Source organism: Acipenser ruthenus, chromosome 31 (assembly GCF_902713425.1).
Source record: "Acipenser ruthenus chromosome 31, fAciRut3.2 maternal haplotype, whole genome shotgun sequence".
Classification (NCBI taxonomy): domain Eukaryota; kingdom Metazoa; phylum Chordata; class Actinopteri; order Acipenseriformes; family Acipenseridae; genus Acipenser; species Acipenser ruthenus.
This window is the reverse complement of record NC_081219.1, coordinates 13,240,098-13,254,992: the sequence shown is the minus strand read 5'-3', so window position 1 is coordinate 13,254,992 and position 14,895 is coordinate 13,240,098. Positions and strand designations below refer to the sequence as shown.

Sequence of the window (14,895 nt, the reverse complement as noted above, 5' to 3'; positions counted from 1 at the left end):
GCAGAACCAGAAATGGGTACCAGTTGTCATTTATTCAATGTGCATTTTATATAGTCATCAGCATATCTAGATAGATATATACACACACACACCTTTATATAAGTTGACCACGTTCACTCAGGCATTTGCTGTGCTTGACTATGGTTAAGCATGTTTTCTTTACCATAGCTACCTGCGATTCACCGTGCTTGCCCGTGCTTTGCCATGCTTTTGCTGCAGTAAACCCTTATAAGGGCACGTGCTAGTCTAGTATCAGTGGCTTTTTCATAGTCACAGTAATATTAACTAAATATCGCTCCATCGTGCGCTTGTATTAAAGATTTTTTTTAATACAACCGGCAGACAGGAGGCTGGTTGAATGAGCAATGAGGTCAAAGTGTCTGAGATTGAAGCTACCCAAAGGAAACCCTCCAAGTAAACAGTGGGAGCCTGTCCAGGGGTTCAGGGGGTCAGAGGTTAAGGGTCGATGACGGAATACTCTGCCCGGAAGCTGCCTGGGTGTGCCAGGTACTCCCCATGGAACTCGATTTCCGCCCGGCTTCCCGACGAACGCCAGAAGAACAGCTGGTTCCCGTGGAACACCGAGGTCTTGAGAGCATCGACGTCGCGGATCTGCGAGGAGAGGAAAACGAGACTCAGAATCCCTTTTCTTACCTCTCATTAGCACAATGCCAACGAATGGCATTTCAGTGTACAGCTCAAATTGTCTTTGTTTCGCAGGATTGTCAGGTGACACCCACCAGTATGTAGGTGGACTGCGTCCCGTTGACCACTGAAGCCAGGTTGACGCCGAGGGCCCGGATCTCAATCTTTCGGCTGGGGGCCACGTTGATGAAGGTGCGGCACGTCTGCCTCCCGGGATCCGAGGGCCGCACAGGGTTCACAAGCTCTCCGGAGGAGCCAAACAGCTGCACGTCACAGTCTGCAACAAACACAGCAGTGCGTGAGAAACACAGCCTGAGAATGCACTCGACACACTGCTGAACATGCTCTGTAGACTGACAGACTGACTTTCAATTGAAATAATCTCTAACACATCTATAATTAAGGACTGGACTGGACTTTAACGAGACGTGAGTGAGTGCCGCTGTCCTAGAATCAAGCTCCCCACCCCGTGGTTTTTCTGTTCAGTTTTTATGCACGTGATTCATCAGTTTATTTAATGCTACCTGTACAATCTGCAGGACTCAAGGACCTGCTCTGTGCTCCCCTGTTCTTCTGCCTGTACTACAGAGATCCTCGCTCACCCCCGTAGTATCTCTTCGGGGCCGGCTGGCTCCAGTAATGCAGCAGCACTCCGCTGCCCGGGGCCAGTCTGCCCTGGCGGATCAGCAGCACGTTGGTCCGGGAGGTGCGGGTGAAGCCCGCCAGGCGCTCGCACTTCTTCATCAGCATCAGCCGGTCGTAGAACAGCACAAACTCCCCTGCGGAGGGACAGACGTGGACAGAGCACACTGAGTCACGTCCCATGGCAGAGAAACAAGCACCCGCAACTTCAGACAAATCTGAACTCGAAGATACTGTCTCGGGTTAACATGCTTTGGTGTACCTGACGTTGTTAACTTACAACTCCCCTGCTGTTAATAAAGCAACTGCAGTACAGTATAACGACTCCCTCTGAGATGCTGTAGTTTTACATATACGATGGACCCCTGGAACCAGTTCAATCTACTGTTTTATAGCCTCCCACCCTCTGATAAGCCAGGGGACTGGTCTGTGCAGTCAGACCTACTCTCTCTGCAGTTCAGGGAGCTGGAGATGACCTTCACGACGATGACCTCCCCGAGCGGCCGGCCGATGGACAGCAAGCAGTCTCTGGTCCGCACCTCCGTCAGGTCCACGATGCCTGTGTCCTGGAGCAGCAGCTTCCCGCAGACACCTGCAGCCAGGAAACCAAGGCAAGCAGACAGACGCTCTGGATGATGCCTTCATCAGTCACACACACTGCTGTCTCTGGTGTGGATGACTGCAGTAGTTTGGGCAGTGCAGTGCTAGAGGCTAACTGCAGTTCTTTTTCATATGGGACAATATATTGTCTCTAACTTCTGTATGCAGTGAAAATACTACTTTATATAGATATGGTCTGGTTTCCCTGACCCTGAAAAGCACTAATCTTGCACTGAAGAAACCAACCATATGTCAATACTACTAATACTAATACTAATACTAATAATAAGGCAACTCTTTAGATCAAGTCTCTCTAAATGTACAGTAATTACACTGTAATTACACATATGGCTGTGTCGTTCTTTTGCAATGGGGCTCCATTTACACATGCTGTTGGCAATGTAATAACTATGCAGCCACACATGCAGTCACAGTGCAGTTAACGTGACGTGTTACCAAACAATGATAAAATCCAGAACAGAGGGAAGATCCGCCACCTAACTGGTGTCAGTGTCCTCCGGTGCTGGTTCCGGGGTGCTGTGGCTGGGGATCTGTGGGGAGGTGGTGGGTACCCCCGGGACCCCTGGGGTCGGGGTCTCATCAGGGCAGGGTTCCCGGCTGCAGCCCTGGATGGTGATGGGCTTGGGGAGGTGCATACAGAAGAGGGAGCTGAGAGACTGAGAGAGGGCCTGGTGGACACAGGACACCTGCCTGGACTGGATCCCATTGCCACACGAAGCAGAGCACTGCGGACACATTAAAGCACATCTTACAACCAACAGAGCTTAAAAAAATACACTGTCACGGCCACTTCATCGAGCTACAAGTGTATGCAATGCATCGGTGGGTTGAAATGATGAGCGAAGGTCCATGGTTGACCACCCTCACCTCTGTCCAGTTCTGCACTGCCCAGCTGAAAGTGCAGGCGCTGACCATGCAGGGGATCTGGGTTGGAGGTTTGCCGGCCGCAGGACACTGCGTTTCGGCCACCTCTATATCCGTTCCTCTGTCAAACTGGACGCAGGTCACTGACCGCTCGGCCACCCCGAAGCCGCACGTGGCGGAACAACGTCCAGCATCAGAGACTCTCCACCTGAGAGCGAGATGGAAGAGGTAGAGATCGTTCCGGCTCTAAAGCGCTGCAGACAAATGTCCCTGTGCAGCAAGCAAAACAATCCAACAGATTGCAGAGATAAATAAGCTTCAGTCTCTAAAGGTCTACATCTGTGTCTGAGAGTCTGAGCAAACAGGGTACTGTGCTGCGGCCGGGGTACCTGGGGGGGCACGGGTGCAGGCTGCAAGGCTCCTGCTCTTCAGGTTTGGGAGCCGCCCAGCACTCCGTCCCGTTCAGGACCTCCTCGCCCTCCTCGCCGTCATGCGCGCAGTACAGGACCCTCTGCGCCACGCCCCCGCCACACGACGCGCTGCACGTGCCCGCCTTGTAGCGCCACCTGCAGGTTAAAAAAAAAAAAACACTTGCTCGCGTTTCTTTTTAACGCACAGGAAGACTTGCTGCAAACCCAACTCTTTACTGCAAGGCTCATTTCTTTTGCATTTTCTCTTACTTTCATTTTTATTTTCAAACTATACCGATGCTGTACACAGTCCCTGTGGGTCTTACACTGGAGGGCACGGCGTCTGGTTACAGGCCTCCAGCCTCCTCTCCGGTTTGGAAGTCTCCCCGCATTGTCCCTCCATCACCACGGCCTTCGATTCGTGATCCACGCAGGAGAAGCTCACTTCCACCTCCCCTGGGCAAACACAGAGAGGAGCACTTTCACACTCCCGCCATCGCATGACTCCACACCTTCCACACCTGCCAAAGCTCTAACCCGGGCCCACTCGCTCCCACCCCCCTCCTCCTAGCCTCCTGGCTATGCCCCCTGCTGGAGAGAAGAGGAAACGCAGCTGCCTGTGATACCGCCTTACCTCCCCCACAGCTCGCAGAGCACTGTCCAATCACAGGGCTCCACACGTACACAGGCTGCTCCCTGGGGTGAGTGATGTCATAGAGCCCGGTCTTGCGCATCCGCGGAGCCTGGGAAAGACCAGGAGAAAAAACGAGGGCAAGAGATGTAACACTTAGGGGTGCTGACACCTGTCCTTCCCTCACCTTTACAACTGAATACCAATCAATGGCAAATTAACTTGTGTTTTATAAAAGCAGATTGGAAGCGAATTTTCTGGCCTCCCTATCTCAAGTCCTATATTGACTTGACCGCCCCTCCCCTGTATACCTCTGACCAGGTTCTTAAATCCCAGCCGATGGGACACACGTTGACCACACAGGACACGTGCTCCGCAGGCCTCTCTGCCTCCGGACACAGCCTCTCGTCCACCTCCACGTCGGAGCCGTTGAGAGACCGGACACACGCCACTGACCGGCTGGACACCCCGGGGCCGCACAGCGCTGAGCAGTTACCGAGCTGGGACACAGTCCACCTGGCACACAGAATCACTCACATTTACTCCACGGTTCAATAAAACAGAGCACACTGTTCAAAGCTTCTTTAGGGTGCTAAAGGCAACCTGACACAGTATCAACAATAAAATACCAAGCACTCACCAAACACTAGCAATCATGCGCTCATGTTTCATTTACAAACAAACAAAAAAAAGATTTTGTTTTAATCAGATGCACCCCAAAATAATGCCTAAAAATATGACGACTATATAACACAATAGAAATAGAAATTCAGGTTTGCTTTTTAATCCTGTAGAGCTCTGTAAAAAAATACATTAAAAAAAATGTGTGATAATACAGGGTCACCTCGGGGGGCAGAGCTGGGTGTTGCAGGGCTCAGAGTCCTCCAGGCGGGGCAGGTGCCCACAGCTCTCCTCAGCAAGGGATTCCTCCAGTGTCCCAGCATCCCTTGCGCAGTAGACATCCCTTTGCTGCACCCCCCCTCCACAGCTGACACTGCAAGGGGAGCGGGCTCTGGACCTCCAGCTGAGAACAACACCATAAACATTACAGGAGAAGCATAGCAAGGTGTAGTAATAGATGGTGAAAGCATGGTCAAATCACAGGAAAAATGAGCAGAACCAGGGGGAAGCATGGGAAATTACTGGGCAGATTGACAGTGTGAAACATGTCTCAGGGATACCCCACTCCACTGTTCAGATCAACTGAAGAGATCCCGAGATCAGAGCAGAGCAGGCTTGAAAAGCTCCAGGGCAGATGGGTGGCACAGTTACTGTGGTATATCTGCAAGGTAATTTCACATGAGTTTCCCTTGCTTATACAATGCAATCACTGTGCTTTTCCATGGTTTTGACCATGCTTCACCACTGTTCCCAATGTCTTCGCTTGTGCTTTACCCTGCTTTCACTACCCTTTGCTCTGTCTTTAGCGCTGTTCACCGCAGTGCTCTTTGGGTTTGGCTGGGTAGCGTACCTGGCTGGACAGGGCTCCAGGGTGCAGCTCTCGCTGGTGTGCAGGGCTGACTCTGGGGGGCACTTGGAAGGAGGCAGTTTGCTCGTCAGTCCCTTGTGTCGCCTCACACAGTGGAGCAGCCGCTCTCTCACCCCCGTCCCACAGGTGGCGCTGCAGGGACTGAACTCCCCCACCTGCCAGCTGAACGAAGCAGAAATATATAACTCTTCTGGACTGTGGTTCTGCATTTACAGGGCCTTGCTTAACGTTCGCCAGCAGTAAACTAAACTGACGAGAGAGGACGCGTTTACACATGTTGTTGTTAAAGACATGAATTGGAAAATTAGGGATGGATAAACTGATTATTCGACTAATAGGATCTGACCTGGGGGGGCAGGGTCGTGGGCTGCAGGGTTCCTGTTTGACGGGGGGCTGGGGGGGTCCTCCGCAGCGCGTCTCCTCCACCGCCCCCTTAGTGCTCGCATCAACGCAGATATAGGTGGTCTTCTGTACCCCTGGAACAGCACGGAAAACTAGAGTCTGTACAGCCCAGGCAAGGAATCCAGTGCAATCCCACTCAGCCAAAGAACTCACAAACAATCAATGCAGCCAACGAAGTGCAGAAAGCGTGGCAGGATGCAAGTAAGGCTATAAAACTTGATACCTAAAGAAATCGTAACGTTTATACTGAAAATGTCCTGTATGTGTTCTCTCAACCCTTTGGAGCGTGAATACATTGTATATTTTTATTTTTGTGTTTTCAGTTTACTTATTTTATTGTTCAATCTTGTTTCAAGGCGCTATATACAAATAATTAGACTGATTGATTGTTTGATTGATCGTTTGATTGATTGATCGGTTGATTGATTGATCAGTTGATGGATTGATTGGATGGTTGATTGATTGATCATCTGATTGATTGATTGGTTGATTGATTGATTGATCGTTTGATTGGTTGATTGATTGGTCAGTTGGGCTCTCTCACCCCCCCCGCAGGTCACGGAGCAGGCTGCAGTCACGGACGCCCACATGAAGGACGGCTTCTCTTTGGGGATGTAGAAGGAGTAGCTGATGCTGGGGCTGGTCAGCTCCCCATACTCTTTACCATACTTCCGGTACACCTGGAGCCAAGAGGACAGACATGGATTACACTGCGCTTTGTGTGTCACTGTGTGTATGTGTGTATGTGTTGCGCGAGCGCTCACCTGTATCTGTGTCTCCTCCAGCACCGGCCCCAGCAGGTACACCTCCTCTGAGCTGGGCAGGTTGTCCTCAGTCAGGTGCAGCCGGTACTCCACCCTGCTGTCCTCCAGAGCGGAGGGGTGTGTGCTGCTGACGGACACGCTTCCCTTCCCCGACACCACATACTGACCATTCACCTTCACCGCTGCAGGGACACACCCAGAGACAGACACGCAGACCTGATTACAGCCTTGAGCACTGGAGACCAGCACACTAACTTCAGAGACACCATAACCCACTCCAGCCCGGGAACCTCCCACAGCATCTAAAACCCAGGGCAGTGTAGTTACGTAATCTGTGACCTGGTCAAGCCCCCGTACCAGCCACACAGCATTCCAGCGCTCGAACCCTGCCTCCTTCTACTCACCAAGATGTGTGAAAAGAGATTTGCTGTTGACGATTCGGACGTGTGTTGCGTTCAGCGGGACTGTCAGAAAGGTGACGTACTCTGGAAAACAAACCAGGTATGTCAGCGACGTCTACCTGCCCTCCGCTGCCCTGCCCTGCCCTGCCCTGCGCTGCCCTGTCCTGCGCTGCCCTGTGCTGGCAACGAGAAACAAACAATCCATTCACAGCATGTACAGAGTGGATGTTTCTAAGTGTCCGGTGGCTGTCTCTCATCAAGTTGAGAGTGTATTTCTCTTTGCTGTGAGTGCAAGAGAAAGAACACTCTCAACTTGATGAGAGTCAGCCAGCGCACACTCACTCACACACCTAAATAGCAAACAGACCAACACCCTGATATTAACAAACTTAATCTGTTTTTATAGAACCTGCTGAGGTTTAGACTTAACATTCATTGACATTCTGAGTGCAAGATCTACACTAATAGGGTGTGGCTTATAATAGCGAGATATAAGCTGTGAAAAATGTCACAGTATGTTTTCTAAAATGCTTTTTCCCAGCTCTGTGTTAATCGAGCCATGACCTAGAACCTGACCAAGTTTCTTTACAATGTCACAGATAGTTCTCTAGATACACCATATATCCCTGTCTGTTTGGCTGGTTTCTGCACCTCTGGGCTTCCCCTCTGTGTAGGAGTCGGTGATCTCATTGCACGTTGAGCTGTCTCCTCCACACAGCCCACAGACATCCAGCACCTTCCCAGAATCCATCCTGCCATCGCATCCAAACGCCTGCCAGAGAAAGAGAAAGAGAACTCTTCAATATCCCCAACGAGTCCAGAATTCAGAAACCAGGAGCCTTTCAAAGTGGAAGACCATGTGCTTGTGAATGAAACCCCCGCCCCCTGTTCTTACCCTGCACCTTCCCGCCACACACACGCTGACAGGCGCTGCTGAGTCAGGGCTGCTCGGCTCACACCTCGTTCCGTCCTGGAAATGCGTCCCCCGGCTCACCATGAAATTCTTCCCCTCGGACCGGCACATGAGCTTGCACTGATCGTCACCTGTCCAGGGGACAAGCGGACGTGTTACAGGCGAGAAGAGAATCGACGATGAATCTTAATAAAAGCTGATTCGGCCTGAAACACCGTGTAGGAGTCAGCATTGGGGCTCCCAACCCCACCCCCAGCACATTGCCTCACCATGGCTGTGTCACAAAGGGCCTGTTTATTCTCGTGGTATTAAAGAAGGAGAGGCGGAATGAAAAAGGGGTGCTGTTGTTTCTTAAAGGTGGGTCACCTTTGGCAAAGCCGAGAGCAGGAATCCACTTGTAGTAAGAGGGCACTCCGGGGGAGAGGAACAGCGGCTCGGTGTTGGTGAGGGAGCACTGGTCAGCCATGAACTCCAGCTGGGTGCTTGAGCAGGCCTGTAGCCGGAGAGGGAGGGAGGAATGTTTAAAGGAAAGGAATCACTTTGCTGTGCTCTTCCCACCTCAGCTTGTGTGCATTTTGTGCACCAGCACATGAAAGCAGAGCGCATTCAGAAACACTGTCTTCAGACACCTTGGTGTCATTGCTGTAAAGGATTTGCAAAGATAAAAGAGCACAGGGCGGTTCTTGCCTGTCTGCTGCAGATCTCAGCTTCCAGGTCCTGCCCCTGACACTGCTGTCCACCAAAGGCAGGTCTAATGAGGAAACAGACATTCAGATCAGGGTCATCTCCAGCAAACACAGGAGGGGAAACTCTACAATGCTCACTGCACTGTGCAGTACTGTATATTGTAACATGAACTTATCAATAGTAGATATTTTATAAAATAAATACAAATCCCAGTTTTGTACATTTCTTGTACTGTTTGCAGGGTTGTGTTTCCAGATGGTTTTTTTGATTTTTGCAATCTGTGTGTGACAGTGTGAGGAGCGTGCAAAGACAGCAGCGTGCCTACCTGGGGTTGTTACACTGCCTCCTTCTGGACTTGACTCCTCCCCCACAGGAGCGGGAGCACGGAGAGAGCTCCGACCAGCTAGACCAGGCTCCGTGCACCACCACCAGGGACTTGAGCTGAGACGGGGAAACACAGCGCCCCTTCAGGCACCACTGGGGAACGGGAGGACACTGCGTTAAGGGTCATTAACACAAGAACCACAGCTGCACGCTATTTCGATTTTGTAACCAATTCAGGGGTGCCGTGGGAAAAAAAACTTCAAATCCCTCCCCATTTCAGATTCAAACTAGATAACCATTTCTGTTTTTTTTTCGATGTATAAAAGTTTTTAAGTTTGTCCAGGATTGTTCAGATAAGCAGCTCAGTGGGCTCAGACCTGAACCGCGCTGGCCTGTCTCCACCTGGCTCTGAGACGGACGCAGTACCTGGTTGGGTCCGCACTCAGTGCCATCCAGCAGGGGGATGAGCAGGCGAGTGCAGCTGCTCCGATCACGAGGGTCCACGTGGCAGGAGAGCACCCTGCACACATCCTTCAGGGAGAGAGGGAGGAAGAGGAGGAGTAGGAGGAGAAGAGGAGAAGAGGGAGGAGGATGAGTCAGGCCATGTTATTTTAATATGCTTTACCCCACCTCGCTATTCTTTACTGTGCTTTACCCCACCTCGCTATTCTTTACAATGCTTATATATGCTTCACCATGCTTTCACTGTGCTTTATTCCACTGTGCATAATGCCTGCATTCCAGCTGTACCAATTGCTACCGATTTTAAACCTCTTTGCAGCGTCATCAGTTACTAATGGAAGCTATAAAACCCGGAGGAGTGGGGATTGTATTAGCATGCTGAACTCTGTGGCGCTCACCACGTTGGGGCGTGTGAAGGAGCAGGCCCTCGCGGAGCCCCCGAACGCAATCTTGCACTGATCGTCCGCCCCGTAGTACAGCCCGGGCTTCCAGCCAGGGAGACCCCCCTCCAGCACAGGCAGGTCATCCAGGCAGGCAGCCTGACTCTGGCTGAAATAGCAGAGCTTGTTACCTATACACTGTGACTAATCAAGCTCGTAGTAAAACCTGTCTTGGGTGAAACTGTTATGCAATAGGGGTCTTAGCTTCTGAGGATGTTCCTGTAAAATCTAAACATATATTTTTCAAACATACAAATTAGCAGAACATTTTAAACTAGTAATTATTTCAGCCTGAACTTTCATTATTGCGACTAGCCATGCCCCTCTGCAGTTTATAATACAACGATATTAAACTCTAAGGGATCAGCCTGGCCTGTTATTCCACTCCAGTCCAGATGGGGCAGTGTTATTTGAAGGCGGCGGCCCCTCCTTACCCGAGGAAGCGGAGGAACTGCTCCCGGCTGCACTGCGACCAGGTGAGATCCACACTGTTGTAGCCCCCCTCTGAGGCCATCATGAAGCCGCTGCTGCTGCAGGCGTTGCCGGTCCCATCGTGATTAATCCCGAAGCTGTGAAACAAACCAGCACAGGATACCTGCCTCTTACTGTCCAGACAGCACAGGGGCACCAGTCACACTGCCTGCTGCCTACAGACTGCAAGATTTTTTATAGCCCCATATGAGGTTGCCACGAATGACAGGGCTAAAGTTACAAAGGTGTCTGATCTCAGAGGCGGGGGTGTCGTGCTGGATCGATGTGCCCTCACCTGTGTCCGATCTCGTGTGCGATGGTGATGCCCAGGTCAAAGCCAGTATCCTCGGTGATGACACAGCTCCACCCCCTGGAGCAGGCTCCGCCCAGCTGGGCCACGCCCCTCACCTGGCGGTTCCCGTCAGGCAGCTCCAGGTCATACCTGAACCGGAGGGGGAGGGGCGTAATATTCTCAGACTGAACTCCATACGGCTACACTTAGAGAGCTTGTGAATAGAGCTAGCGACAGCGGGCCACAAAGGCAAGGAAAAGTCAAACCTGGACAATCCAGGAAAGAGGATATCAATTAAGGAAAAGAGAGAAAAATCTAAATGAATATCTTAAGGGTGACTCTACGCACAAACGTCTACAGCCATAGCGATGAATAAAAACAACACCTAGTTCTCTGATCACTGCAGTAATCCCCACAACACTGCTTGAATTCCACACAGTCAGAGTGCTGTATGAAGCCGTGTTACTTCACATGGCGTTACCGTGTGATGTACAGGACCAGGTCGGCGTGCTGGGGGTCCGAGTCGTTTTGGGGGTTCACTTTGTCACCCCAGTCGCACACGCTGATCAGAGACGACGTGATGTTGTTGTTTATCTTGATGTCTACCTGGAAACAGTAAGGATGGTAATGAAGCTGTTTATATCTTGCAGGAGCGAGACTGTCACATTTACACATGCAACATGCATTGGAATAACCCATCCATTACACACAATAATACAATGCTGGAAACTTACACTGGAATTACTGACAGTTATCATTCAGTTTTACCAGCTTGGATCCCTGCAGTGGTAACGAATCCAATACCGCACGTGACCACCGGGTGTCACTGTGCACACTATAGAAATCCCAGTTATAACACCCCGTTATCTTCCATACCTGGGGCTCCGTCAGAATCACCATGCGGATCAGGTGGACCCGGAGTGTGGCCCCCAGTGTGGTGTCTCTCAGGAGCTCCGCAGCCTGTCAGACAGCGAGGAGAACAGAGACAATGAACCCCCCCGACATCTCGGAGAGGAAAGAGGGCAGCTGGGATACTGAGGACACCTCCTGAGACAAACTCAAAGTGCTGTCAAATTCAAGCTTTTGTCAATGGACTTCCTTTCACAAAGATTGACTGAAACGTGATCTCGGTAATAACGCTAAAGAAACTGGCTCTTAAATATGGGAAAGGGGACAAGGCACCACAATTCTCAGAGAGGAAACATCTCCTGCTTGGCGCTTGGAAAGGTCTGCAGAGCGAACTGCTAGTTAAAAATATGGGATGTGCTGCTGAAGCCCTTAAACAACAGAAGCATTTTATATTTCGACTTCAAAGACATGTTAATCATATGTGGGATCAAAATACTGATTCATCCTGGGGTGCTGTTATTACTGTTAGGTACTTTTTGCAATGAATCACAAACTATATCATTCAGAGAAAATGATTGAAACAGATGATCAGCTGAAGAGACTGTAGCGCAGGCCTCCCTCACAATGTTCAGGTTTGTCAGGACGTATCTCTCGGTGTCCTGTCTGTGGATCTGGTGCACGTCAGGACCCACGATCACCAGCAGCTCCAGGTGACGGATATCCGCTGCCACGGCAACCCTCCGTTGACGCCGGGCCGGAGCTGAGGGCAGCAAACGCAGGGTGAGGGTCTGGTTCCCGTCAGGAAAGACCTTTGTGTGTCAAGTGACGTGGTGTAGGACACGCCCCTGGGGAGTGACGAGGGCGTGGCTTCAACCGAGGGACTGCTGTGAGACCAAACTTAATAAACTCCGAAATTTATCTCCGCTCCACACGTCAAGGAGTTTAAAAAGAAACGGAGAAAATGCATCCAATCAGAGCAGTCCCTCAGCTGAAACCCCGCCCTCGCCACTCTGATGGGAACTAGCCTGGACCGTGAGGGTCTGCGAGGGGAGAGACGCTGTCCAGGCAGCCCTGCTAGCCCCACTGGTTTCGTTTAGGTAACTCACTCTTTGTCCGGTGCTGTATGTCTCCCTGTCTGTACAGCTGATGGAATGCGATGTGAGGCCTGGCTTCATCGGTGTGGCTTATCAGGGGAAGATGCTTGTCCTGAAACGGCTGAATATACAATCTGCTCTCGGCTCCCATCACCACACCTTGCTGCTGGGACAGAGGTGAGAGACAAACCTTTTGGCAGTGCTTTGCAAACAACTTCTTTGTCTCAATTTTCCGGCAATGCACTAGCTGTGCACTAGATGGCGCTGTTGCTGAGTAATATAAAGACTCTCTGGCTGGTCTAGTCTGCATTATATATATTGTGGGAGACATCTAGAACACAGGAGCACTGCTTGAAGCAGTTCCTTAACACAGACAATAAAACACAATATGTGTGCAATTGCAATACCCTTATAAAAGTTTCCCATTAAAAGCAAAGTGTAACAAAGCACAGTGAAAGCATGGTAAAGCATAGGTAAGCATTGTAAAACCCAGAGAGGAATGGTGGAACATATTAATAAACATGACAAACCATGGTAAACTATGGTATATACGCAGTAGGAACCATGGGAAAAGCATGAGGAAACTGCAAAAATACTGTGCAAAAATAAACTTTTTATAAGGGTATGAAGTAACCACTCAAAATGATTGCGAACAGCATACATAGATGAGCCCGGTGTACATCAGTCAACACTTGCATTGTAACAGTAAACCCGTTTCACACGCAGTAGAAAGAGGGGGGTGGAGGGCTCAGTGATATAACTGCTTGACAGATGTGCAGATTCCAGCCAGGCTGACACTCACCAGATGTTGCTGGCAGAGGCTGACCAGGGCCCGGGCTCCAAGGGGCCGCAGCAGGGCTGGATTCTCACAGCAGACCCCCGGGAGCCGCTGCACCACGCTGACGGAGGTGTTTATCACCCGGTCCACAGCGAAGGAGCAGGAGAGGGGGCCCTTCCCTCTCCCTGTCCCCACCTCAAACACGTAGCGCTGTCCCTGGGCTGAAACGGAGCATAGCTGGGGGCTGCCGGCCTGGTCCTTGGGACTGCACTCAGGCCAAGTGATCTGGAACTCTGGAACTGGAAGAGAACCGATGGAGCTGAAGTATCTCACCTTCCTTATAAAAGTGTGCCAAAAACATAGCAAAGTATAATAAAGCACAGGGAAAGCGTGGTAAAGCATAGGCAAGCATTGTAAAGAATAGCAAGGCTTGGCAAAGCATATTAAAATGCAAAGATACAGTGCAAAAATAGCATGGTTTATATTTGAACACAGAGGTTACACTGCAGGCATTTTGGAAAATGGTCTATAATTGCAAACATTCGCATTCTCCAAGAGAAGGGGAGGGCTCTGCATACCTTCATGTGAGGACTTTTTTCCAAAATAGTAGAAAACATCTCCGAGATCCAGAGACTGCAAGAATTCCTGGGAAGAAAAAAAGGAACTTATATACATGACAACATTCTCCAACCATCATCTTGGACAGGATTAGCTTAGTATTTCCGTAGGTGTATCACAACGAATAACCATTGCTGACATGAGCCTAATACCAGTGAGCTGTGCTTTTCCGGTATCTCCAGTGGATCGCTTTCTCTTTAAGAATGTATTCAGTGGAAAAAAACTATAGAAAACTTCAGCACTGCAGAGTTCAATGGACTTTGCAAATGATCCGGCGGTCGGCCACTGACTCTGCTCCTGGGATAATGCCTGTAGTTTTGTCCGCTTACCTTTTCTAACGGAGATCTCAGCAGGGGTACACATGCTGGCAGGAATGCCAGCAGGAGAAGCAGAGGCTCTGCCATGCCTGTGTCTGTATGCTCGGTGCAGGCTCTACTGTGCAGCTGCGAGCACACTTCGAGTGCCTATATTACAGGTCCTGTGCTTTTTTGGAAACTGTTATCTCAGGGAGCGGATGTTACAAATAAACTGGGACTGAGTTGATCAGTGACAGACCTCCCCCTTACTGAAGGGGGCAAGATCCTTTGTGTAATCAGTCGCAAGTCTTTACGGTAAGTTGTACTGCTGTTTTTGCGCAATTACCACGTGGACTGAAACCCCCCCATAGATTTACAGTGATTCTTAGCAGCTGCTGGTTATTTTATTTAACTCATAGATTTGTCTTCCACCATAGACATACATAACACAGGCCAGATCGGCAAAGTGTATACTTGTGACAGACAGCGCCATCTATGGAACAGGTGGACAGCAATACAAAAGCAAACTTGATTCCCTGGCTGGCACTGTCTTAACCAAAAGATCTAACCTGTGATACATATGTCTATAGTGGAGGAGAATGTGACAAGGCAAGACCTTGATCCACAAGCTAACTAACACAAGACTGTCTAAAACAACTGAAGCTAATACCCTATTGAATGGGCTGAATGTTGGAAATGCCAGCTACTGCTAGCAAAGAGTTGAGAACTGGAAGAAATATCGAGGAGCCCCCTACAGGGCACCCAGCAGGTATGGAAATCCCAGACAAGGTGAACATCAGTA

General features: G+C 50.2%; 1 protein-coding gene across 2 annotated transcripts; it reads right to left on the bottom strand.

Annotated features, from left to right (window-relative positions):
* Positions 1-19: 19 nt before the first annotated feature.
* LOC117396819 (A disintegrin and metalloproteinase with thrombospondin motifs 13-like) lies at positions 20-14,350 on the bottom strand. Of its 2 annotated transcripts, XM_059005678.1 has the most exons (32): positions 14,127-14,344; positions 13,758-13,824; positions 13,204-13,478; positions 12,414-12,564; positions 11,931-12,067; positions 11,335-11,418; positions 10,940-11,064; positions 10,462-10,608; positions 10,130-10,264; positions 9,654-9,804; positions 9,220-9,324; positions 8,795-8,946; positions 8,470-8,533; positions 8,149-8,275; positions 7,765-7,913; positions 7,521-7,641; positions 6,873-6,953; positions 6,469-6,650; positions 6,249-6,384; positions 5,649-5,778; positions 5,285-5,464; positions 4,658-4,837; positions 4,125-4,329; positions 3,817-3,925; positions 3,509-3,638; positions 3,162-3,338; positions 2,776-2,980; positions 2,390-2,633; positions 1,733-1,879; positions 1,248-1,424; positions 741-922; positions 20-612 (listed from the first exon to the last, which is right to left on the bottom strand). In XM_059005678.1, the coding sequence occupies exons 1-32, from the start codon at positions 14,199-14,201 to the stop codon at positions 457-459; spliced, it is 4,686 nt and encodes a 1,561-aa protein (XP_058861661.1). In that variant the 5' UTR covers positions 14,202-14,344; the 3' UTR covers positions 20-456. The 2 variants fall into 2 exon arrangements, with proteins under 2 accessions (XP_058861661.1, XP_058861662.1); XM_059005679.1 differs by lacking the exons at positions 20-612; positions 741-922; positions 1,248-1,424 and having other exon boundaries at positions 1,803-1,879; positions 2,385-2,633; positions 14,127-14,350.
* Positions 14,351-14,895: the final 545 nt, after the last annotated feature.